The sequence below is a fragment of the Heteronotia binoei genome, chromosome 16, assembly GCF_032191835.1.
Source record: "Heteronotia binoei isolate CCM8104 ecotype False Entrance Well chromosome 16, APGP_CSIRO_Hbin_v1, whole genome shotgun sequence".
Lineage (NCBI taxonomy): Eukaryota > Metazoa > Chordata > Lepidosauria > Squamata > Gekkonidae > Heteronotia > Heteronotia binoei.
The window spans coordinates 26,688,844-26,716,158 of record NC_083238.1 but is presented as its reverse complement, the minus strand read 5'-3'; the positions used below and the strand labels follow the sequence as shown (position 1 = coordinate 26,716,158).

General features: G+C 43.0%; 1 protein-coding gene across 1 annotated transcript in view; it reads left to right on the top strand.

The window, feature by feature from the left end:
• Positions 1-706: 706 nt before the first annotated feature.
• COBLL1 (cordon-bleu WH2 repeat protein like 1) overlaps positions 707-27,315 on the top strand; it is a 144,459-nt gene continuing 117,850 nt past the window's right edge. The window contains exon 1 of the mRNA XM_060257229.1: positions 707-1,058. Coding sequence (XP_060113212.1) covers positions 1,012-1,058 — 47 coding nt within the window. The 5' untranslated portion in view covers positions 707-1,011. The remainder of the gene's footprint in view (positions 1,059-27,315) is intronic.

Here is a 27,315-nt window from a genome sequence, read left to right as displayed (position 1 = left end):
CCACCCCCCAAAGTCTCCTGTCTCCACCTCCAAAGTCTCCTGGCTCCACCCCCAAAGTCCCCAGATATTTCTTAAATTGGATTTGGCAACCCTAGGGCTTGCCCCAGTCAAATACCCGAGCGGGACCAAGGACAAGACTTCAAAACGGAGCCAGCGGTGAGGAGGAAAGGAAATCGGGAGGAGAGGCGCTGCTTTCTGAAGGTGAGTTTGAAAAGCGTCACCGAGAACGTGGCAGAGCTGGAGTCGCGCTCCTTTCCCCTCCCACCTGTAAGGCTCCCCGCCGGCCTTCGCTTCCTTCCCCTAGCGGCGGGAATGGGAGAAAGCCGCGGCCAAGTTCACAACCGTAACAGCTGCCGCAGCCGGGGGCGGGGAGGAGCCGGAGGGCTAGCCTAAGGTTGCAAAGCCCAGCAGCCAGGGAAGCGCTGAAATCGCGCGGGTTGAGCGCGGCTAGTCTTGCAAAACCCCCCGTCAAAGCCGGGCTTGAGAAGCGGAGAAGCCGCGACGGCGGCCACTGGGCAGCGGGCGGCCAGGAGGGAGGAAGGCGGCGCGCGAAAGGAACAGGGCAGCTCTGTTTCCCTCTGGCGTCTGCGAGCGGGAAAGCCTCCTCGGTGCCAGTTGCTTTTTTGCTCCGGCGGAGTTTTCCAAGGTGTGGTTTTGAGACGCCTCCCAGCCCTCTGGCGCGCCGTGCCTGACTCCCGCCGAGCTCAGGGAGGGAGGGAGCGGGTGGGCGTGCTCGCGCCGAGGCGCACGGGAGAGAGGCAGAGCCAAGAAGCGCCCGACCGCTCCGGCGAGCCCAGGAAGTGCGATGCGGCGCCTCTCTCCGAGCACGCTCAGGAGGCTGGCGGGAAGGCAGTAGCGGCTGCGCCACCGGCAGGGGCTCCAGGCAGGTGAGGGTGGCTGCCGCCGAGCCCTGCTGCGCTCCGGTCCTTTCGCTCGAGGACCGGCTGGCCTCGCTCGCGCCCTTCGCGGGAGGTGCACCTGGAGCTTGCACTTGCAGCCGCCTCCGAAGCAATGGCCGCCCAAACCTGCCGGCCACCAGCGCGCCTCCCTCCGTCTGGGTAAGTGCAGCGTTTTCCTCCTCCTCGCATTCAGAGGCGACGAGTTTCGGCATAGGCGTGTGTGCGTTTTGGAGGCTTCAGCAGTGAAGACGAGCGTCGCTTCTAGGGGCGATTGGTCGAGCCGACTGGCAGTCTTGTAAAACTCGAGGAGGAGGGGGGGGGGTTGATCCTTTTGGATTTTCGTGCGGCCAGGAATCCGTTTGGAGGCCGTGCAAATCGATGAAAGAGCAAACCCCATTGCGTTTGGTGGGGAGAGGCTCCCGCTTGACTTAGGGTCGCTCAGAGTGTAGCAGGCGAATAAAAAAAACGCATCCTTTAAAGTGGTTGAGTGGAATTCTCACCTGGTGAGGAACGAAAACGAACTTCTCCTCGGCCGTTAGCAGCGACTGAGTCTAGAAATCCAGCAGGTGAAGTTTTTTTTTTAATTAAAAAAAATCTGTTTCCTAAGTTGCTCTTTAAAATACAGGTACAAGGGGGTGTGTGTGTGATCCATATGGTGACATCCTTGCTTATACATAGTAGCTTGAGGCTTAGAATAGGGCCTATTAAACCTAGTGAGAAATACTTATGAGTATGTGTGGCTTGCATACTCATAAGTATTTCTCACTAAGTTTAATAGGCCTGTTGAATGCACAGGATCTGGTTGCATGGTCAAGGGAAAAGCGGGACCCCACATGCACATTTTCTCTGAAGTAATTGCCAAAGTGGTAGCAACTAAATATGCCTATGATTTGATTTTGTTTGTGGAGAAGGAATTCCATGAGTTCTAAAATATTGCTCCTCTCTTCTTGTGCAACGTGCTTCATTTTTGGAGCAAGGCCAAATGGGTATAAGAGAAAAAGGAGAGGCGAGCTCTCTCTTTAGAAGTAGGCAACATCCCGCAAGGTTTGCAGAATGTGTGTGTGTGCGGAAAGAATGTTTTGTTCAGTACACCTTGCAGGGCATTCTGTTCACTTCAGTAACTGCACCACAGTTGCTGAAGAGGTCAGGTCAGCTCAACTTGATCAAAAAGCAATTGTTGGTTTGGGGCACTTGAAAGGCAATACTTGGGGAGGCTTAGGGTTCTGTATGGGGAACTGAGAACTGCCTTGGCTGTAACAAACTTAGTTTAGCTGCCTGTGTGGAGATGTGGTATGCAAAGTTGGGCAATCAGTTTTTCTTGCTTTGTGAACTGGATAGTCTATGTATGTGGGGGAAGAGCTAAAGTTCTAATAAAGATGGCCTAAATCCCCCCCCCTCCCACACACACACACTTGTGATGGTATGAAAGGCTGCTAAGCAACCTCTGCTAACATGCTAAAACAAAATGTTTTTTTATTGCCTCTTGTGTACAGAAAAGGTTAGACTGAAATGGCATTCAAGTGGAGGGAGTTCCATAATTTAGGAAGTGCAATTTAGAATGCTTCTTGCATGCCTTTGAACTTTTAACTTGGCACGTTGATAATATTTCTGGGATAATCTCAAAGGCCATTCAGGTATATATCCGTCCATCATTGTTTTTTTTTAAAAAAAGAACAATTAGCAAGCAGATGACCCTCAGTTAAGCATTTTTGGATGATAGCAATTTTTTGTGAGTGTAATACATGCATATTGCTTACTTTTTTTGTGATAGCATGCAATTTTTCTTTTAGGTAGGATGGCCATGGAGGGAAGTGCCGTTAAGTCTCACCTGACTTATAGCGACCCCATAGAGTTTTCAAGACAGGAGATGTTCAGAGGTTGTTTGCTGTTGCCTGCCTCTGCATAGTGACCCTGGTATTCCTTGGTGGACTTCCATCCAAATACTAGCCAGGTCCGACCCTGCTAAGCTGCTGAGATCTGATGAGACTGGACCATCCAGGTCAGGGCTTTAGGTAGCATATCAGTTGAAAATGGCAACTGACATTTCCTGGTACCCAGTTTGCAGTCATTCTCACACACAAAGGTCAGTTGCAAGTGTCATGGGTATCTATTGGATTTCAGAAATGTTTGTTGTTTAGTTGCACAGTTGAGTCTGACTCTTTGCGACCCCATGGATCAAGTCACGGCAGGTCCTCTGGTCTTCCACCATCCTCTGAAGTCTGCTGAAATTCATGTTAGTTACATCAGTAATGCTGTCCAGCCATCTCATCTTTTGCCGTCCCCTTCTTCTTTTGCCTTCTGTCTTTCCCAGCATCAGGATCTTCTCCAGTGAGTGCTGCCTTCTCATTTGGTGGCTGAAGTATTTGAGCTTCAGAAATATAAAGGGTACCTATTGGATAGTGTCTGAGATGCCACTATTGATGAGAAACAGCATTGTCCCAAATTGAGAATTATATTATTTTTACGACTTCGGTCAGTTCTCTTACTTCTGCAGAAGGTGAATGATCCCTTGCATGGCAACATGCACATTGTGCTTTAAAAACCATTTGAAGAAGTCAATGTCAGCAAGGCCACTCACTATTCATTGCTTTTGAGCCTATGGACACCTTTGGAATTTCGACATAGGGTGGTGGGCATAACCACACAGTGGCCACAGTAGTAGGGGGAGCCACACAAACAGGAGAAGCCCAAGCGCAGGGTACAAGAGGAGTAAATTTTAAGAATACAAAGGAAAGAGTAGGTGAGAAAGAGAATAAAGACAACAGCATAGTGGCAGCTGCCGGCAAAGCATTATTTTGGCCTACACTGTTTATCAGATTTCTGATGGTCAATCAGAAGTGCTCCTGGCCCCACCCACTTTCTAAAACATTTGGCAAGCACCAGGTAAGGTGTTGGCAGGTGCTGTAGGGCCCATGGGCACAAGGTTGGAGACCTCTGCACTACATTTTTGTTTTAAAATCCTTTTCACTCTGTGCATTAAAACTCCTTGCTTAAAAAAACCCAAACAGCCAAATTTTTTTTTCATGGCAATGCTGCTATGTAGGGTTGGGAATATAACATTACTGGGCTATCTCACAGACGCTGCAATGCGCTTATAGCATGTCTTTCCTAGTCTGTATAAACTCTGTGCCTCTATAAGCCATGGCTTCAGTTTTTTCCCCCACTTAATTGCCAATGGTTTAGGTCAAGATGGGTAGCCATGTTAGTCTATCTGTAGCAATAGAAAAGAGTAGGAGTCCAGCACCTTGAAGACTAATAAATTTGTGATAGGGTAGGAGTTTTCGTGAGTCACTGCTCACTTGTTCGGACCTGATGAGAGATGTAGAGTTTGTTACACCAACTGGGAATACTGACCACAATGCTATAAAATTCAACATTCAGGGCTCTTTTTATCTGTACACAAAATAGGGAGCAGGTAGTTCAGCACGTGATAGCTAGACGATCTAAAAATGCTGTTTGACAAACTCAGTTGCTGGCCTTGTTACACATGGTTATGAGCCCAAGAAATCAGAAGCGGTGTTCATTCGGCTATTTTGTAGGGGTATAAATCACAAGTGTATATTTAATACGATGTACTGTTCTGGAAATAGTATTTTGTAGGTGCTTGCGTGCTGGGCAGTATACAAAAGAAGCTGCAGGCTTCATTCTCTTGTAGATTAGGATAGGTATTTTCTTGAGCAACAAGCCAGAACGCGTTCATTTATATTGTTGAACATTAATTTGTTTTGGTAATAGGCAGGAAACCTGTCAGAACATCAAGAGCTTACTTTTAAAAGTTTATCTAGAAGAAATATTTCTTGGTACTCTGGATTAGTTGAAGAGTACAAGTAATGTAATAAGAGCTAGAAGGAGAAGCTGGAAAGAAAGAAGCGAGTCTGCCTGTCCATTGGCTGTGATATAACATATTAAGTAGACAAACAGGAATGGAAGAAAAACCAATGCTGTCTGTTTTTATAATAAGGACAATTGAATATAAATGGAGGCCCAGATAGCAGCCACTGCCAAGTCAGCATTCTTCCACCTGAAGCGGGCAAGGCAGTTGGCCCCCTTTCTGGAACGTCGCGACCTCGCAACAGTGATCCATGCAACGGTCACCTCAAGATTGGACTACTGTAACGCCCTCTACTTGGGGCTACCTCTGTGCCGGACCTGGAAGCTGCAGCTGGTGCAGAACGCGTCGGCCAGGCTACTATTGGGGCTCTCGAAATGGGAGCACGTACGGCCGGGGCTGCGCGAACTGCACTGGCTGCCAATTACCTACCGAGTCCAGTACAAAGTGTTGGTTATTACCTTTAAAGCCCTATATGGCCGAGGACCAGCCTACCTAAGGGACCGTCTCTCCCCATATGAACCCCAGAGGGCACTGAGGTCAGTGGGTAAAAACAAAATGACCATCCCTGGGCCGAGAGAGGTCAAACTCCAAAACACCAGAACACAGGCCTTTTCAGCCGCGGCTCCCGCATTGTGGAACCAGCTTCCGGAGGAAGTGTGGGCCCTGCGGAACCTTGACCAGTTCCGCAGGGCCTGCAAGACCGCCCTTTTCAGACAAGCCTACACTGATATCAACTGCTGAGTTGCTTGGAATAAAGAGCCGCCATCCATAATACGATTATGGAACCATTTAAACTGGCAGAACCAGCGCCAAAATAATTTTATTGCTGCCAGATACATTTAATGCAATTTGAATTATGTATTTAATTTAATTGACTGGTTTTTATGTTTAAAATTTTAATTGTGAAATTTAATGTTTTATCTATCTATGTTAATTGTTTTAAATGTTGTTAGCCGCCCTGAGCCGCCTAGGCGGGGAGGGCGGGATAGAAATAAAAATTATTATTATTATTATTATTATTATTATTATTATTATTATTATTATTTAAACCGGCTGTAAAAATACATAGACCCTGGTTTGGGGAACAGAGCCAGATAGTATAATGAATGTTCTAAAGGTAAAAAATGTTGTTTCAACAACTGAAGTGAATGAAATCTAGATGGTAACTACCTCTGAATCCTCTGTAGGCAGTCCAACAGTACCATTGTACAGAGAGTTAATCCAGTTTAAAGCCATGCAGTCAGAACAGAGTAACTCTTTGCTCTGCCACCTCAAAGAGGAATCCACAAGGAACTGTCTGCTGATCACGATTCACATGTTGGTAGAGAATCTCCTCGTTTTCAGCCACCTTTGGTAGAACCAGGTCATTGCCTTACATGCCTGTTATGCTACATGTTATATGGTTCAGTGTCTCTTCATGTAACTGAACTGCTTGTAAAAAGGAGGTGGGGAAAGCATGAATGGGAAATACATACTTGATCACACATGGTTGGGACTTGCCTGTATATCTGACAAAAATCATCTTGTAGAGGGAAAATCCCTGTAATGCGAATCTACATTTAGGGAAAGGAGTTGGCTATGAAAAATGCAATGGCCTGAGGAAAGGAAGGAACTGTTGGCTTGAGATTGTGAGATACGTTTGTGCAGCTTCAGCTGACTGAAGAAGTTGGTGTTGGTGTGAGTACTCTTGAAATAGGAGATTTATAAAAACACAAGGGGCGTTTTCGCACTCACCTTCAGCTGGCGCGACCCCCCTCTTCACCGCGCAGGATCTGCGCGGATTTCGCACTAAATGCCGCGGAGCAGCCAGAAGAGCCGGAAGCTCCCGGCGCAAAAGCCGCTCAAACGTAAACCGCAAAAAAGCAGTTTCCGTTTGCGCGGCTTTTGCGACGGGAGTTTCCGGCTCTTCTGGCTGCTCCGTGGCATTTAGTGCGAAATCCGCGCAGATCCTGTGCGTTGAAGAGGGGGGTCGCGCCGGCTGAAGGTGAGTGCGAAAACGCCCAAGGATAATGGGATACTGGCATATATCTTAACTACCTGTGCGCTTTGAGTGGAACTTTCATACTTTACCCTCTCCATTTCAACCCTCTGAGCCACTCACATTTTACCCCAGGGATCAGTAGGGACAGTATAGCTTGGCCTAGTGAGAATGTGCAGTTGGAAAGGACAATTGGCAGAAATGACTGCCTTCTTTTCAGCAAGTGTAATGCTGTCCTGTCAGAGGAACTGCATCGTTGGATACATGCCATTGCTTGTATATAAAATACTTGAATATAAATGTTTATATCATTCGGTAGGGATGGGGATATGAAGGGCTGCTGTGATAGACAGGTCAGAGGCCTGCCTGTTTCTTGACCCTTACCAAGTCTAATGTTCAGTGATTTGGTAACAATCAATAAGGGCCCTTAAAAACTTGAGAGCAGAAGGGAGTGAGGAGCTTTCCCTAGACAGCGACGAATGTGCAGTGAGGGAGGTTAGGGAACTTCTTCTCAGGAGACAGGGTTTGCTTCAGAGTATGTCTCCTGGGGGAGCAGGCTTGTAAAAAGTGGTATCCAGGTCTTACACTCGGTGTTTCATTATCTTTTGCTAGTCTAAGGGGCTGAATATGGTCTTATTTTGAAGTGTTTTGGTTACTCTGGGAAAGAATTATCGAAAATTTCCTCTCAAAGTGCAGTTCGGTTGTTACTTGCTCACTCTAATCAGAATTGCTCACTATCATCAGAATACTTTGTTATATTAGTAACTGCTTCTTATGTCTTATGCCCAGCAGAAGCTGAGAGCAACATTTGTAAATATTTTCAAGCCTTGGTGCTCTAAGTGTTTAGCCTTTTCTGGGGGAGTAAATAGAAGTTACTTATTCTCTCTTATCTTGTGTCTCCAGCGTGGCTGTAGGGCAGACAAGATGTTTTGAATAAAAACCGATACAGGAGAGCAGAAAAAAGATATAACATCAGCACACCAAAATTAATTTAACCATGTGGATTGGGTTAAACTTTAACCACAGAAAGGTAGGGGCTGGTAGCTGCACATAAAATCCATAACACACTTGTATTACGTTCATGTCAGTCACAACTGCTCAGCTATTTGTAATTTGTTGTGTGTCTAAATTCAAATAATAGTGAACTCAATAAGCAAAAACTAAATAAAGATTAAACTTTTATGTCATTAATCACAATAAGCCTCCAATGGTTATTTGTACTGATGTGCTGCTAATTTCTGATGTTAGATGAGGTTTTCTGTGGTAAATGTCTTTATACTTTAAGAACATAAGAACATAAGAGAAGCCATGTTGGATCAGGCCAACGGCCCATCAAGTCCAACACTCTGTGTCACACAGTGGCAAAAAATGTTATATACACACATACACTGTGGCTAATAGCCACTGATGGACCTCTGCTCCATATTTTTATCTAAACCCCTCTTGAAGGTGGCTATGCTTGTGGCCGCCACCACCTCCTGTGGCAGTGAATTCCACATGTTAATCACCCTTTGGGTGAAGAAGTACTTCCTTTTATCCGTTTTAACCTGTCTGCTCAGCAATTTCATCGAATGCCCACGAGTTCTTGTATTGTGAGAAAGGGAGAAAAGGACTTCTTTCTCTACTTTCTCCATCCCATGCATTATCTTGTAAACCTCTATCATGTCACCCCGCAGTCGACGTTTCTCCAAGCTAAAGAGTCCCAAGCGTTTCAACCTTTCTTCATAGGGAAAGTGCTCCAGCCCTTTAATCATTCTAGTTGCCCTTCTCTGCACCTTCTCTAAAGCTATAATATCCTTTTTGAGGTGCGGCGACCAGAACTGCACACAGTACTCCAAATGAGACCGCACCATCGATTTATACAGGGGCATTATGATACTGGCTGATTTGTTTTCAATTCCCTTCCTAATAATTCCCAGCATGGCATTGGCCTTTTTTATTGCAAACGCACACTGTCTTGACACTTTCAGTGAGTTATCTATCATGACCCCAAGATCTCTCTCTTGATCAGTCTCTGCCAGTTCACACCCCATCAACTTGTATTTGTAGCTGGGATTCTTAGCCCCAATGTGCATTACTTTGCACTTGGCCACATTGAACCGCATCTGCCACGTTGACGCCCACTCACCCAGCCTCAACAGATCCCTTTGGAGTTCCTCACAATCCTCTCTGGTTCTCACCACCCTGAACAATTTAGTGTCATCCGCAAACTTGGCCACTTCACTGCTCACTCCCAACTCTAAATCATTTATGAACAAGTTAAAGAGCATGGGACCCAGTACCGAGCCCTGCGGCACCCCACTGCTTACCGTCTTCCACTGCGAAGACTGCCCATTTATACTCACTCTCTGCTTCCTATTACTCAGCCAGTTTTTGATCCACAAGAGGACCTGTCCTTTTACTCCATGATTCTCAAGCTTTCTAAGGAGCCTTTGATGAGGAACTTTATCAAAAGCTTTCTGGAAGTCAAGGTAAACAACATCTATCGGGTCTCCTTTGTCCACATGTTTGTTCACCCCCTCAAAGAAATGCAACAGGTTAGTGAGGCAAGATCTTCCCTTGCAGAACCCATGCTGAGTCTTCCTCAATAACCCGTGTTCATCAATGTGCCTACTCATTCTGTCCTTGATAATGGTTTCTACCAACTTTCCCGGTATTGAAGTCAGACTGACTGGCCTGTAATTTCCCGGATCTCCTCTGGAACCTTTTTTAAAGATGGGGGTGACATTTGCTACCTTCCAGTCCTCAGGAACGGAGGCAGATTTCAATGAAAGATTACAGATTTTTGTTAGAAGATCCACAAGTTCAACTTTGAGTTCCTTCAGAACTCTCGGATGTATGCCATCCGGACCCGGTGACTTATTAGTTTTTAATTTGTCTATCAGTTGTAGGACCTCCTCATTTGTCACCTCAATCTGACTCAGGTCTTTCAACACCCCTTCCAAAATTAGTGGTTCTGGGGCGGGCAAAAAGTTCTCGTCTTCCACAGTGAAGACGGAGGCAAAAAATTCATTTAGCTTCTCAGCCATTTCCCTATCCTCCTTCAGTAATCCTTTTACCCCATGGTCATCCAAGGGCCCCACTGCCTCCCTGGCTGGTTTCCTACTTCTAATATATTTGAAGAAAGTTTTATTGTTGGTCTTTATGTTTTTTGCAATATGCTCCTCATAGTCCCTTTTTGCCTGCCTGATCACAGTCTTGCATTTGATTTGCCACAGCCTGTGTTCCCTTTTACTAATCTCACTTGGACTGGTTTTCCACCGCTTAAAGGAGTCCTTCTTACTTTTATCAGGGGTGTTAAACTTACAGCCTTCAGGCCACATCTGGCCCACCCAGGGCTTTAATTAGACCCATGGCTCTTTTCTCCCCCCTCCAACCCCCTTCTGTCCTCACCCTTTGAGGTTGCTGACGTTCCTAGCTCCTGCTGCCTTGTCTTTGCCTGCTTCAGCAGGAAGCTCTTCTGGGCTTGCAGAGCTGCAATGAAAATGCAGAATGGGGTTTCCATTAAGGTATCTCTTCCCAACTCTGGGAGTAGTCTGTCTGGATCTGAGAAATGGAAAATCTGTTCTGTGTTTTCCTTGTAACTTTGTCTGTGTTGCAATGTATTTCAGTGGAGTAGAGCTCTAGTAGTTTCACTTTCCAGTGTTTGTATGGTCAGTTGAAGCTGTTGCTTGCTGGAGTTGTCTCCTTGTAAATAAAGGGTTGCTGCTTTGAGCCAGCTTGTCTCTGCTGAATGGACTTGAGAACTGGTGCCTAGTGAGTACTCTAACCTGGGAACCCACAGCCAAAGGGGGATATTAGACTGGAGAACCGTTGCTAATCTGATTAGACCCGGGGCGGTGGGGGGGAGGTAGAAGCTTGCGATGCCCATCGATTTCATGTTTTCCTAGGCTGAGCATTTTATTAGTTTATATTTTTAGTTTCTGCTGTGATCCTTGTGCTTTTTCTTGATGTTGCATTTTAAAAATTGCATTGCTTATCCCACTATTCCCCCACATTTCCATTTTAAACAAAATATTGCAAGAGTTTTAAGCATGTTTGTATTTTTAAGTTAAAAAAATTAATTGTGTTTGTCTATATCCTTTATAAAGTTTACATCTCTGCTACCTGGCATTACATTTTATGAAACACATGGTATAGCCCCGCAAAGTCCAGTTAGGTCAGATCTGGCCCTCTTTACAAATGAGTTCAACAGCTCTGCCTTAGCCTGTTGTTATATTGGGGAGGTTGGACAAAACAGGTTTTTAAAATCAATTTTGGGTGGGTAGCAGCTTTCCTCATTCTTGAATTTCTGCTTAAGTGTACAAATGGGAGCATGGCCATTGAAAATGTTCAGTATCCCTCAGCTATCTGAACTCGATGAGTCAAAGCACTTTCTAGTTACAAACGTCTTTTTGATACAGTACATCCAGTTCCTTACAGTACTGCCATCTCTGGGTAATCAGGTATTCCTTATGTATATAATATGGAAACTTGATACATGTTCCTAATTTCATGGAGTTTTTGGAGGCTTGCTTTGCCAATGCCAGGAAAATCTCTCGTCAAGTGTATGCACTTGGTTAATAATTATTTTTAATTTAGAGAAGTTTATATCAATATTGATAGTTATTTCCTAGTTTATTTCCTTTAAGTATGTTGTCGAAAGGAAAACACTTCTTTGTAAACTTAAATAAATGAAGCTTTAAAGTATTTTGTTCTTTTACAGCTATTGTAAAAGTTCTAGGCTTATAGGAAAAAATATCAGAATGCAAGACTGACAGGGTAACCTAATGCAGAGTTGCTTGAGTCTTAAGACAATTTAAACCAGTGTGTTTAGACTGGAAGAATTCTGCATAGGATTGTATGGATAATGACTCATAGTTGTCTCACTGTCATGAGAAATGTATACATTGGTCTGGTCTCATGTCAGTCTACTGGCATTTATTTTATCCCTTTTATTCTAGATTAATTCCCAGTAATCTTTAAAAGTGCATTTTTTTTTTAAAAAGTAGGATTTTTGAAAAAGTAGTAAACATGATCCACTAAAACATTTTATTGCAGCACTGCAGTTCCCACAGCTCCCTGTCTGAATGAGGTTCTTGGAAAGATTGTTTAATTCCAGAAAGGGACAGTGTTTGTAACGGTAATTTCCTCTAGATAAAATAAATAGCATATTTATAAAAACAGTCGTCTTACTTTTGTGATGTTCAAAAGTTTTTTTTAAAATAGATGTTGACATTAAATCCCGCAATAGCTGAAAGCAGTTTGCTTTGAATAATATATAATATACACACTCATTTTATTGCAGTATATTAAAGTGCTGTTGTTTATTGATGACGAAATGCAGCATTATGAGGATTGTACGGAGGCTTCCCAAAGTAGTGGCCCTTAATTTCCTCCCTTCCATCTGCGAGAAGCCAAAACATGTGACATCGCTTTGTGATTTCCCCTGCTCTGCTTCAGTACCTCCATAATCACATTTTAGAATATTGACTGTTACCAGGGGAAAAGGAAGATAGGTTCAGGATGGCAATATTTTGCAGCAACCATGTGATATCCATTATTTTTCATTCCATTGTGATGTTGTGGAAATAATTTCTGGCCAAATCTGATGCAAAGTATAAAATTATTTTGGTTCATAAGCCCTCACTATGAACACTTTTTTTGATTGGAGTTAAGAATTCTTCAGATTGGATTGGATTTTGGAAAGTGCGCAAATTTTAGGAGACAAAACTACATTATGCTTGAGTTAGTTTAGTGTTTTTTAAAGAAAGGGCAGGGGTCATTTTGTAGACAAAGAGGTGGTGGAGCTCATTAGCACAACTCATTTGCATATGCCACACACCCCTGACATCACCGGAAGGTGTACTCAATTATATCAACTCAGCATCTACCTTAAAATGCTTCTTGAATTAGAATTGTCATAATAAAACCTTACACCCATCATACTTTTAAAATTACTTTCTCCTAGGTGGCCACAGTGGCATGAAGAAGATTTCAGTCTGTCTGCTTTATGTGTTTTGGTTATTTTCGCATTTTTTGTGGGGGAAAATATTAGAAAGTTTGTCATATCCTAGAGTTCAGCAAAATTCTCACAGAGTGTTTGGAGCCCTGGAACAAGTATTTGTGGGGCAGGGGGTAAAGAAGGAAAAGAGCGCAATAAAATTTAGGGCAGGGGTGTCGAACTCATTTGTTATGAGGGCCAGATACGATATAAATGAGACCTTGTTGGGCGGAGCCATGTGTGTATCTATTTAAGATTAGGTAGCAGATATAAACTTTTAAAAGGATAACTGACAAACACAACGAAAAAACCCACCTTAAAATAAAACATGGTTAAAACATTAGCAGTTGTTGGCCTTAAAGGTGCTTTCTTTGTATTTCTTCCAGGGGATCCCGGAAACTGGGCAAAGGAAGCTCTGGCTCTTCCCACCCTCCCCAGGGGACCAGGAGGGAGAGGAGCCTCAACCAATGGAAAAAATTGAGGTTTGGCTCTGTAGCTCCTGTGCAATTGAGCAAGCCTTGTAAAACAAACTGAGACGAAGAAGGAAGCAAGAGAGAGGGAGAAGGAAGCAGATGACAGCCAGTTGCTCTGAGGCCTGATAGGAGCCCTCCCGGGGCCTGATTTGGCCCCCAGGCTGCGTGTTTGGCACCCCTGATTTAGAGGTTCCAGAACTCTGCTCCTGTGAGCTCTTGCCCAAAATGAGGCCTGAGAAACAGCAACTAATTTAATATGTTAATGCAGTTTCTTGTGTCCAATACGGGCTTGGCTTTATCTGATGAAAATGGCTGATTTTGTAGATTGACTTTGGAAATAGAGATAATAGGTTGGATCTCACCAAATTTATTGTTTGCGTTCACACATTTCCTCCTCTTATCACAATGTCCATTCCGTGTGGCTTTTGTCTGTGCAGATCCCATGATTCCCAGCACAGCTTTTTTGTTGGTCATAGGGAATTCTGTCCTAACTTTTTTTTCCATTGGAAAAGCTAGTTGAATCCAACCCAGTGTTTATGTTTGATCTCAGCAGTAAGGTCATTGAACACCAAGGCTGCGATCACACATGCTAAATAAAGCAGTTTGAATCCACTTTCAGTGCACTTCCAAACTGGATTTGGCAAGTTCATACTGTAAAATCCAGCTGGAAAGTGCATTGAAAGTGGATTGACTATTATTTAGCATGTTATGCTTCCAAAGGGAAGCATAAATAGGAAAATATGATAGAATTGTTTACAAGAAGGATTGTGATGATAGTGGTTAATTTTGCCAAGATTCTTGGCATCTCTAAGGGATAAGGTGGGGTTAGAGTAAAAGATCTCATGGTCTTAAGAAACTTCTTCTAGACTCCCAAAAATCTAAGCCTTCTGGAAGCTTTGTAAGTCTTACTTTGCAGGCTTGTTGCAGGGTTAAATCAGTGTAAAATAGAAGACATTTAATGGTATTTTAACATGAAGGAATTTGATCCTGTATGTTTCTTATTTTATCCACACTGAGCTTTTCAGATGGGGCAGTCTATAAATAAAACAGAATACAGCTAAATAAATTGTAGTAGCTGCTTAACTGTGTTTGCAAGAAGCCAACCCAAATAAAATCCTGGCTTCTGAAATTTGTTTTAGCTTGTCTCTTAGGGAAGGAAACTGACCAGCTGTGTTGGCCTGTCTTGTCATCTCCATTATGTCACATGTCTCCATTCCTTTTCCTTATTTTCACTTTCTGTAAAGAATTTGGAACCATTCAGAGAACACTAAGAGCAGTACTCCAGACTGACTAATTGTGACTGGTACAGTAACAGTCCTTCCTTGTGCAGCTAAATAGGAAATGTATGCTTTAAGCCACTTCTGGAGCATCCCAGAACACAGTGGCCTAGGTGTTACTGCACCATAAACTCCAGGGGAACATAAAAGTATGAGTGCAAAAAAGAAGATATGTAAATGTTGTCAAGCTTCAACTGACTTATGATGAACCTAACGGGTTTTGCAGAGCAAGTGAGAAGCTGTAGTAGTTTGTCATGGCTTTCCTCTGCAGTCTTCCATGGTGGTCTCCTATCCAAGTACTGCCCTGCAAAGCTTTCGAGATGTGTTGGGATTGGGCTATACTGTATTGCCTTCCTTCCCACAGAATATATGGTAAGTATGCATTTATTTAGTCCTCTCCAGTCTGGGACCAGGTTACTAGAAGGAATGCTTTTTCCCCTTATACGCCAGCAAACCCATGCACTGTTTGGCATGCCCCCTGGCAGGGCTTTTATTTGTATCAGGAAATCCTTTGCATATTAGGCTACATCCCTCTGATTTAGCTAGTCCTCCAAGAGCATACAGTAGGTCCTGTAAGAAGAGCCATATAAGCTCTTGAAGGATTGGCTACATCAGGTGTGTGTGTGTGTGACCTAATATGCAAAGGAGTTCATGCTACAAAAAAGCTCTGATTCCTAGTGACTGATGCGAAGTGTATGTATGTGTGTCAGACACAGGGCTTTTTTTTCTTGTGGCGTTAGGACTTCCACATAAACTTGCATGGAGTCAGATGCAGATATTTCTATCCTCACCCTCATTTCAATTCTGGCTTTAAGAGCCACTGTGGTGTAATGGAGCAAGGTGGAAGTCCAGTAGTATCTTAAAGACCAACAAGATTTGCCCAATATAATCTTTCTGAGAGTCAGAGCTCCCTTTGTCAGATAGAAATCTTGTTGGTCAGATACCTTTTGTTGGTTGGTCAGATACCTAGAAATCTCGTTGGTCAGATACCTTTTGTCAGATAGTGGTGTAGTGGTTACAGTTTTGGACTAGGATCTGAGAGACCCAGCTTTGAACCCCTACTCTGCCGTGGAAACTTGCCAGGTGACCTTGGGCCAGCCTAACTTGCCTCAGAGATGTAAAATGGAGGAAGGAACCGTGAAATTGGAAACTACTATGGGTCCCCTTAAGAGACAGAGTGGTTTTATATATATATGCCCCTGTATAAATCGATGGTGTGGTCTCATTTGGAGTACTGTGTGCAGTTCTGGTCGCCGCACCTCAAAAAGGATATTATAGCATTGGAGAAAGTCCAGAAAAGGGCAACTAGAATGATTAAAGGGCTGGAACACTTTCCCTATGAAGAAAGGTTGAAACGCTTGGGACTCTTTAGCTTGGAGAAATGTCGACTGCGGGGTGACATGATAGAGGTTTACAAGATAATGCATGGGATGGAGAAAGTAGAGAAAGAAGTACTTTTCTCCCTTTCTCACAATACAAGAACTCGTGGGCATTCGATGAAATTGCTGAGCAGACAGGTTAAAACGGATAAAAGGAAGTACTTCTTCACCCAAAGGGTAATTAACATGTGGAATTCACTGCCACAGGAGGTGGTGGCGGCCACAAGCATAGCCACCTTCAAGAGGGGTTTAGATAAAAATATGGAGCAGAGGTCCATCAGTGGCTATTAGCCACAGTGTGTGTGTATGTATAACATTTTTTTGCCACTGTGTGACACAGAGTGTTGGACTGGATGGGCCATTGGCCTGATCCAACATGGCTTCTCTTATGTTTTTTTATATATATATATATATATATATATATATATATATATATATATATATATATATATATATATATATATATATATATATGTTTTATATTAATTTTAATATGTTTTAATATGTTTTTAATATTTTTAAATATGTTTTAATATGTTGTTGTTTTATTGTCTAGTACAGGGGCATCAAACTCATTTGTTATGAGGGCCAGATCTGACATAAATGAGACCTTGTTGGGCTGGGCCATGTGTATACTTATTTAAGATTAGGTAGCAGAGGCATAAACTTTATAAAGGACACAGACAAACACAATTAAAGATTTTTTTTAAAAAAAACACCTTAAAATAAAACATGCTTAAACATTAGCACTGATTGGTCTTAAAGGTGCTTTCTTTGTATTTCTCCCATGGGACCCAGGTAACTGGGCAATGGAAACTCCAACCCCTTCCCTTCCCTCCCCCAGGGGACCAGGAGGGGAAGGAGTCTTCAGACAATAGAAGGAAAGAGAGGCTTGGCTCAGTAGCTCTGCTGGTGATTGAGAGAGCCTGGCAAAGCAAGCTCTGCCTCCCTCCCTTCCACTCCAAGGGAGGAGCTTCAGCCAATGGAGAAAATAGAGGTTTTGCTCTGTAGCTCATGTGCAATTGAGCAAGCTTTGCAAAGCAAGCTGTTATGCAGAAGGAAGCAAGAGAGAGGGAGAAGGAAGCAAATGACAGCCAGTTGCTTGGGGGCTTGATAGGAGCCCTTCGGGGGCCCATTTCGGCCCCTGAAACGGCTGTTTGACACTCCTGGTCTAATAATTTGTCATTTTAAACAATTTTTGGTTTTGTATAATTTCCAAGAAGCCACCTGAATATCTCAGATGGAAGAGTACAAATTATTCAAATAAATAAATAATTTATCCTGAAGGGGCATTGCCATTATCATTCATGGTGGTACATAAGAATTTGTCAGTTTTTCAGTATCACTCTTAACTCTTCAAAAATTAACAGTGGCAGGTCAATATTTCTTACAATGCAAATATGCACCTCTATAGAAATTACCTAATTATTTAAGTGAGCTGTTTCAAAATCCATTGTTACATTTTTCTCCTCAGCAGTTATTATGAGGGATGCTGTTGAGGTAATTGCCTCTAACCGCACCTTATGTTTGCTTCTAAATCTAAACTAGCACCAAGAAGTCCTATAACACACTATTATAGTAATATAATAGTGCAGGGATCCCCAACCCCCAGGCCGGGGACCGCTACCGGGCCATGACCTGTTTGAGATGGGCCACACAGCCTTGCCCCCCCCCCGCAGCCTCGCTGCCCCCTCTTCCCCCCGTTTTCACCATTTTAAGGCCGGGGAAGGGAAGGCCCCTTCCCCAGCCTTCAAATGGTGAAAACGGGGGGAGGAGGAGGCAGCGAGGCTGTGCTGACAGCAGCCGTGAAGGAGGAAAATGGGGTGGGGAGGAGACGAGGCTGCTTGGATGGCGGAGGAAGGCGGAAAATGGAGGGGGAGGCGGCGAGGCTGCGCGGACAGCGAAGGAGAAAATGGGGGAGAAAAATGGGGGGAGGGGGAGGTGGTGAGGCTGTGTGCGGGGGGGGGGTGAGAAGGAGGAAAATGGGAGGAGGCAGCAAGGCTGTATGGGGGGCAAAGGAGGGAGGAGGAAACGCTGTGGGGGGTGGCTGAATTGGGTGCCCCCCGCCAGCCCTGGGGCCGTGGTCAGCAGGCCGGCCCTGGTGCCAAAAAGGTTGGGGACCTCTGTTATAGTGCTGGTTTGGCCAAACTTGCTTAACATGAGAGCCACATAGAATAAATGTCAGACGTTTGAGAGCCACAAGACATGAACACCAGATGTTTGAGAGCTACAAAATAGGAAGGAAGGCAGGCAGGCAAATAGATGGGGAGGGGGAGGGGAAAAGAAAGCAACTTTAACGTTAAAAGCATTCTTCAAGCCATCCACAAATGCCTTTTCCAAGCCAGCTAATGGGGTAGTGGGTGCTTTGAGAGCCACACAATGTATGTGAAAGAGCCACAGTTTGGCCACCCCTGTTATACTGCAATCCTAATTGTAGTTGTGCCCAGCATTAAAGTCAGTGGGGTTTAGAGGCTATAATTTAGCTTTGGATAACACGGTTAATACTGCTGTGTCCAGGAATTGGTCTGGTTCCTAGTTAAACTTTTCAGAAATAATCATTGTGTGTTTGATATATCTGTAGAGCTGATGTTATAGCTTGTCACCACTGGAGAGTGTTGCTGTGGGAAACAGATCAAGAGAGAGCTTCAGAGGGTTGGGGAATGTGGCTACTAGGAGGAAAAAACTTGTGTGGGAGGATAATATGTACATATGGAAAAACAGGATAGGCCATTCAGAACTTTGCTGGAGATGAATACTATCCTGACAGAAGCTGAAACAAATGATAGCCATTATAGAAGATTATGCTGAAAATACACATAGCAAGAAAGGCTGGGACAGGAGAATTTTACAGACTACTTTATTGCATATGAAGTAATCATATGTAATTAATTCCTATGTAGGAAAAAAAAGAATTTGTGTGTCTTCTTTCCCTAGAAAAATGGTTTTACAGTTTAAAGTTCAAGAAAAGCTCTTTACTGATTCCTAAGCACTCTGTATAGCTCTACATACATCTGTTCACATTTAAAACAAATACAATAGTGTTATCTCCCCCATACATACATGTACAGACTGAAGCAGTTAGTAAAATGTGTGCCATCTGCAGTTATTTTGAAAGTGAGAAGGAAGATAGTTATTCTAAAGGTAGGCATAAAAAAGGCTTCGTGAGCAGACTGATTTACTGAAATCCAGTGAAAGCGTACTGCTTAGCAGGATTACAAGCACTAATGCTTGCCATTTTATTGCTCCTCTTCAAATATATATATAAACACACAATAGCCGTTTCTGATATTATGTTTCTCTCTATGTACTTTGGCTCGGTACTCTACATTGTAGACTGGGCTTTCCCACTTGGCTGCAGTCTGGTGCTGCTGCTGTTCATTCTCAGTTTAGATACCGCTGCTCTTGCATATGTTCTGGCAGAAGTCACTGAAGAATCTTTCCATCTGATGTCAAAGTCAAGGTATTACTAACTCCTGGATTTTTGCAAAGTTCTATGACGCCCCTCCCTGGTCGAACATTAGCACAAGAGTCAGAACAATCTGTTTTGCTGTACAATAGACACCTGCAGGGAGTAGAAGAGAGAATCATTGTTTGAACTGTCTCCTGGAGATTCTCATGCTGTGATGGTTTTCAAGTGAATCCATCCTATGTAAGGTTCACTGATGCAGTTAGTCTGAAATCCTGTCTGTGAAAAGTAGGCTGATGCTTTTTCCTCCTGTGGTGCATTGGCTTCTGAAAGGTTTTTGGATAGTTGTAGCATAAATCTGGGTCCTAAAGGTCTGAATTGTTCTTCCCTAGCATATATAGACAGGGCTTTTTTTGTAGAAAAAAAACCCAGCAGGAACTCATTTGTATATTAGGCCATACCTCCTGACATCACCATTGTTTCACACGGGTTTTTTTTATGAAAAAGCCCAGTAGGGACTCATTTGCATATTAGACCACACCCCCGACACCAAGCCAGCCAGAACTGCATCTGCATTCCTGCTCAAAAAAAGCCCTGTATATGGATATATTTCCTTGGTTTAAATTGAAACAAAAGAGCCTATTCTTGCTTTGGCTACAAAGAAAGTATTTGGAGTAACAGCAGCTACATGCCAACTGTTTTGCTGTTTGTGGGTCTTAGTGATTAAGGGGAAAAAAGTAATCATTTCTTTGGGAGGTGTTGCCTCAGGGAATTGCTTTTTTTTTAATTTGGATGAGCACAGCAAGATTCTCATGAATGCAGTGACCGCTTCTTCAGCAAAAAATATTTTTCGAAAAGCTTCCAGCTAATGCTTGAGATTATTATTTGCATAGACAGAATTAAACTGAAGTAAACAACATTTGAGAATAGTGAGTAGGAACTGGTGGGGATTTATGGCATTACGGAGGAGGTTGAAATCTGGCAGAAAGAGAGGCTTTTGACAACAATTCTGTATACCATGGTTCTGCATCCCACAGAAGTATAAATCAATCCCTGGTCTTTTACCCTACAGCAGTGTCTTGAGTGCGATTTCTATCATACATTTCTACCTTATCACTCTTCCACAAGCAGTATGACTCATTTAAGGCCTGTGCTGTGGATGTAGAAAGAATTATTCCTGTCCACTTAACTTCTGAGAGTATAATCAATTTTATGTTGGGGCTGTTGTTTAAAAAGATTTCCTAGAACTGCCCCAGAACGCTGCGAACAATGTTTGCTTTGTGTTGGTCTTACATTCTTTAACATACCAGTGATTAAAGAGTTTCTGCTCTCAACTGGACGAAATCCAGTTTTGAGAAAACCTGAATAATGTTACTTTAAAATGCAGTTCAGTTTTGCTTGTTATATTTATGGTGGTGTCTTTGTGACATTGTTTTTTGTAATAGAGGTACCTTTTAAGAACACGCAAATGGAATAAAACAGGAGTCCAGCAGCAGGATTTTAAAGACTAACAAGATGTATTTCCGCATAAGCGTTGTGAGTCAGAGTTCATTTCCCTCAGATTAATGCAGTATTACTCCATTAAGCAGATACACTTATATGGAATACTGTTTACTATTTGTCTGCCTAATGGAAGAGAACTTCATGCATCTGAAGAAGTGAGCACTGACTCACAATACGTCTTGTTAGTCTTTAAGGTGCTGCTGGAATCCTGTTTCATTTTGCTGCTACAGCCTAATGGAGACATCTGGAATGAAACAAAATAGTATTAAGGCAGTGGGGAACGTTCAGAATCCCACTTAGCCTTTCCAGCCTCCAGCAAATAGAGAGAGAAATACATGATCCCTGAACCTAATAGCTCCACAGTGATTTGAGTGATAAGGCTTACAGATGTTTCAGGCCTGCTGTATGAGACAGATTCTCTCTAGCCAGAGGGTGGAAAGGATGAGTCAGTCACAGCTGGCAAAATGCAGGTGGCAAACACCTGTCCCCCAATCTTCTGTGATCTCTCTGGTCAGATTATTCCAGGGAGGGGGGGGGTAGCAGAAACAATGCAAGTTTGTTGTGCTTCTTTCATGTATTTTTCACTTCTTTGGGTAGCAAAGTTCTTAATAGACCAATGGGTAAAAAGGAGAAGGAATAGAGGCTATTGTGGAGTGAGAACAGAAATAAGAATTGTCTGTTTTGGGTTGGGGATCCCAGTGATTGGGGGACATGGGAGATATGGCAGTAGGAGAAGGTATTATAAGAGAGGGAGTCAGAGATATGGTTATGCTCAGTCTCCTACTAACCTTCATCCCATCCTGAGATACACTAGTGGAGGTGTTAGAATAGTAAACCCTTCTCTGACACTGTTGCAGTTCAAATCAGGTCCATTAATAATAAGACCACTACACTGCAAAGTTATTTTGCAGTGCAAGATATGGATCTGGCATGCGTGACTGAGACCTGGGTGAGGGAGGATGAGACGGTTGCCCTGAAAGAACCCCCTCCCCCCCAAGTATTCTGGTACTTTATCAGTCCTGGACGTGGAGTGAGGTGTCAGTGCTTATTTGGGAGTCTTTCTCCTTCAGGGTACTCCCTTCTCCAATGATTGCTGGTATTGATTGTGTTGGTCTAGTGTGGGACTCTGAGGATAGTTTGGGGATCTAGCTGGTGAACCATTTACCTAGCACACCAGCAGAAAGCTTGCCTAGCCTGTTGGAGGCAGTGTTGAGCTGAGCCTTGGAGTTCCCCAGGCTGATAGTCCTGGGTGACTTCACTTTCTATGCTGGGGACACTGCCTACACACAGGCTAAGGATCTACTGTTATCCATTGCAGTGGTAGGACTTTTCCAAATCATATCAGGTTCCATGCCTCAAGCGGGCCAAACACTGGATCTGATCTTTGGCATGGGGATAGATTATGAATGTTACATTGCCATGGTTAGAACATTTTGTCTTGGAGGCCCAACCGAGTATTCCTACCTCTCCCTGCATGGGCAGTGAGCTGATTTATGCTTTCTGGTGGAGGCTTGTGAAATCAGTTGGGTTCCAGAATGCTCTGTGGAATCTGATACCCCCAGTGACTCATTGGATGAACTGGTAGAGAACTGGAATTCCCAGCTCTCTGAATCCATTGATAAGATCGCCTCTGACATCCTCTTCAGCCCCATTCCAAGAGAGCCCCATGGTACACCATGGAGCTAAGGAGGATGAAACAGTAGCTAAGATGACTAAGAGCAAAGTTTGGTGGCTGTCTCCTGATGAAGCAACAAGAACATCTTATAGGATAGGACATTTATGAAACCCTATGAGATGGTACTGAAGGCTGCAAAAAGAATTATGTGTGGCTTCCATTACATCCACTATCTCTCACCCAGCACAATTGCTTAGGATAGTTAGTCATTAACCTCCCTCTTGGAGGGACCCCAAAATTTCAATAAATTGGATATAAGCTGTAAGGCTTGTGCGAGTTTTTTTGCAGATCAAATCTTGTTTCACCAGGGTCTGCCCTCTAACATCGATACAGTACAGGAACCAGAGGCCCCTTGACTGTCGTCTGGTTCAATATTGGATAAATTCAGCTGGCTCTCCTGGGCTGATGTCTGCAGGATCAATCAGTACCAGCAATCATTGGAGAAGGGAGTACCCTGAAGGAGAAAGACTCCCAAATAAGCACTGACACCTCACTCCACGTCCAGGACTGATAAAGTACCAGAATACTTGGGGGGTGGGGGTGTTCTTTCAGGGCAACTGTCTCATTAGATGAAGCCAACCACTTGCCCATGGTGATGGAGTATGGGTCCCTCTGGCAGACATTAGAAATCTGTCCCTAATTTCAGGGGTTTACCTGGGGGTAGAAAGCAGAGCCCTGGAGGGCTGTTTTACTTCATGCCATAGAAATGAATGACTTCTTTCAGTCGGAGATGAACTAGTTTCATGAGTGTGCCCGACTTGAAACAACAAGGAAAATATGGTTTTGTATATTCATGCATGTGTGTGTGTGTGTATATTTATTGTTTGTCAGTCAGGCTGTACAGATGCCTGTATCATTTGGGGAAAAAACACGCCCAGTGTAAAATCTTGAATGAAAAGGCAGATGATAAAGGATATTTTGAGTGCTTCTGTTGCTGCTTCACTGTATTTGTTTAGCAAATTCAACATTTATTATCTGAAATCTATTGAATGGGATTTATAGTCTTTCTCTGCCCCTTTCATGCTTCTGTTGAATCTGCAGTTGATGGGTGCTTCAGATTTTACTTTTCCTTACAGGTATCAACTCTGAGTAGGACATTATCTCTACATGAGATGAAAACACTCCTGTGACCAGTAAACTTTTTTTTTTCATAAAAACTGTATCCCTGTTGGAAAATTATGTGCAAAACGATCCTCACAAAATCCATTTAAAATGTGACTCTTAAACCAGCCAAAAATGAAACCAGCATAGGGAATAATGTGCTGTCTCAGGTTCAGAAGCTAGCATCAGAAGAGCAGTGGGAAGCTTGCATGAATGTGTTCAGGCTGTTCGCATTGTTGTACTGACAGACTGAGAATTGTTTCCTTGGTGGTTGTCAGCAGCCTAACATTTGACAAGTTCTCAATTTTAAATTCCACTTATTAACAAATGTTTTACTTAGGTTAAATCAAAAGGATGAAGGAAGAAAAACATGGGTGGAATTCTAGCAGGAGCTTATTTGCATATTAGGCCACTCCCTCCAATGTAGCCAATCCTCCAAGAGCTTACAAAACAACAACAACAGCAGCAAATTTTATTTGTATCCCGCCCTCCCCGCCGGAGCAGGCTCAGGGCGGCTAACAACATAGTTCAGGGTTGATTATACAAATGGATAAAATTACATTAAACATTATAAGCATTTAATTAAAATCTGGTTAAGTTTTAAAATTAAATTAATTAAATTAGTAAAAGTGCTAATGCTATGTTTACTTTTTCTGATGGCGGTTTCCTTCGCAATTTCCATTTTCATCAGCGAAAGCCAGTCTGAAGAGGAAGGTCTTGCAGGCCCTGCGGAACTGTTCTAGGTCCCGCAGGGCCCGCATTTCCCCTGGAAGTTGGTTCCATAGGCTCGGGGCTATAGAGGAGAAGGCCCGGTTACGGGTGCTTTGCAACTTCACCTCTCTCGGTCCGGGGATAGTCAGCAAGTTTTTCCCGGCTGACCTCAGTGCTCTCTGGGGTTCATATGAGGAGAGACGGTCCCTAAGGTAGACAGAGCCTTGTAAGCCCTTGAAGGATTGGCTACATCAGGGGTGTGTGGCCTAATATGCAAAAGAGTTCCTGCTAGAATTCCATCCCTGAAGAAAAGGAATGTAGTATAGTAAGCAATGAATACCTACATTTTTTTGCCCTGTCCTGGCTACTTGATCTTATCAGATCTCAGAAGCTGAGCAGGGTCAGCCTTGGCTAGTATTTGAAAGGGCGATCTCCAAAGAATACCAGGGTTGTGACACCAAGGTAGGCAATGGTAAACCTCTTCTGCAACGTCACTTGCCTTAAAAAACAAGTATAGCTTACCAGCTAGTGGTGCATAATGCTAAAAGTGCTAGAACTCTGGCTGCCAGATAATCTTAGTATCTCCTGGCTATTCTACACACAATGCTATACAATAATTAATTACCTGCCTGTTGTTTATTAGATTGTATCGTATATTCTGGGCTCCTTACAAAAGTTATTTAAGAAGTTTACTGTGTGTAGATAGACTATAGATTTGCAGTATGGTGCAAAGACCATAAAAGAAAAAATGTTTCTTTGCTAAGCAATGTTGTGTGGGAGCAGGAGCACAACAACTGTGTGTATGTGTTTGTGTGTACGTGCCTAGCAGTAAATAGGTTAATATTTGTAGCTGCAGGAACATATTAAAAGTTAAGTATGCAGTGTTTCCATTAATAAGCTTACGGGGAAACAGTTTTAAAATGTTCCTTCGTGTAAGGCACTGACTATCAAACCGGGTGCCAGAAAACTCCGGGACTCATGAAGAGTCTGTCCAAGGTTCCTAAGTGAGAAGATAGGATAATAGTGCAAAAGCATCATGTCAGTGGCAGTGAACAGCTGCAGGAGAATGTGTCTGAGGGCTTACTATAAATTCGCATAGGGTGAATCTCAACAGGCCAGCATGACGTGGGTACTCAGACACAATATGCAAGTGTTCCAGACCGGTCTAGGCTTTGTATATTCAGGTCAAACCAAAAGAAACTACAGCTTCACCCATTGTATATTTGACTTGTGGAATGCACAACCTCAAAATGTAGTGATGGCTGTCAGCTAAGAAGGTTTTGGATGACAACCTGAATGCCAATATCTAGGGGGCAATAGTTACTGTTGTTACCTGCTCTGAGCCTCCTCATTCAAATAAATAAAAAAATCAAATAAATAAAATCAAATAAATAAAACAAAACAAAAAAATCAAATAAACAAAACAAAACAGTAGGGTTTGTCCTCTTTGTCTAAACTTGAAAGTCTGTCTAGGGTATCTGGATTAGATGATCCATTGGTCTGATGCAGCTGATAAGGGCTATTTATATTTTATGGAATGGAGTCAGGATGTTTGAAAATGACTGTTGTAAGGGAATACTGCAGTCACGTTAGCATAATAATTTTGTAAAACTGTTAAGTTGCTATATACGTTCTTAACTTTGTGACCATTCTTGTGAATTCATTGTCTATTGAAGGCATCTCCAGTATGCATTCTGCTTGCATCAGTCTGGTATCGTATGTACAAAGGGGAATGGAAGTAGTTGCTCATAATAAAACTGAACGTGGGATGCCATTTTGAAGACGGACTGCCATGTGTCTCAAGAGTTTTCAGATAACTGCTTCAGTTTCTCTCACCTAATAAATGGCTTTTGGATGGAAATCTGATAGATCTAATGTCAGATCTGTTGTGCCTTATCTGTTCTGCTAAAATTCAATATAATTGGTTTTCAGAGTTGCTCAAATTCCCCTACAGCGGCTACTTTCATGGAACAAAAAAATAATAATAAGAAAAATAAGGATGCTAAAGTAAGACAATGACCTCATCAGGATAGTTTTATTCCCTTAACTTGAGTACAGTTGAACAATTTATATTGATGATAAACTTCACAACAGCAAATAAAAAGCAGAAGAAATGTATGACTGGTCATTCATGTCTGAAAGGGGGGCGGGTTGTGAACAGGATAGAAATCATCGTCATTGTTAGAATCAACATCAGATGCCCATAGCAAGGGAGGTTTGTTTGCAAAATGCAATAAAAGGCCATATTGTGTCAACTGGAAGCAAGTTTGTTTGTAATGCCTTTCAAATCTGCAAACACAGCTTGTTCGCTCTCTCTTTAAAAAAGTTTCCTTTGAGCTACTGTCTAGTCTTCTCCTGACTCATATTTCATTTTTGTAAATTTTCCATGTGACTCAGTTCTTTACTTGCCCCATCGGGATAACTGTGTTACATTGGAAATCCTACTTTTGAATCGATCCTACCATTTATCAATATTATTCAAAGAAATTTATATTGTTAATTGTTAAAAGAGATACTCTTTCGTAAGGTAGTACTGTTTTCATAAAATTGGCACCTCTTTTTATCCAGATAACATTATAGAGCTGAGATTCTTATTGGCTTGTTAAGAAACAATGTTATTATTGCATAATTGTGCAACCATTCAAAACCTTTCTCTTGTCCTGTTCTCCCAACTCTTACTAGTGTAGAGTAAGAACGTAAGAGAAGCCATGTTGGATCAGGCCAGTGGCCCATCCAATCCAACACTGTGTCACACAGTGGCCAAAAAACACAAGTGCCATCAGGAGGTCCACCAGTGCGACTAGAAGCCCTCCCACTGTGCACCCCCCAAGCACGAAGAATACAGAGCATCACTGCCCCGTACAGAGTTCCAACAATATACTGTGGCTAGCAGCCACTGATGGACCTCTGCTCCATATGCTTATCCAATCCCCTCTTGAAGCTGTCTTTGCTTGTAGCCACCGTCACCTCCTGTGGCAGTGAATTTCATGTGTTACTCACCCTTTGGGTGAAGAAGTACTTCCTTTTATCTGTTCTAACCCGACTGCTCAGCAATTTCATTGAATGTCCACGAATTCTTGTATTGTGAGAAAGGGAGA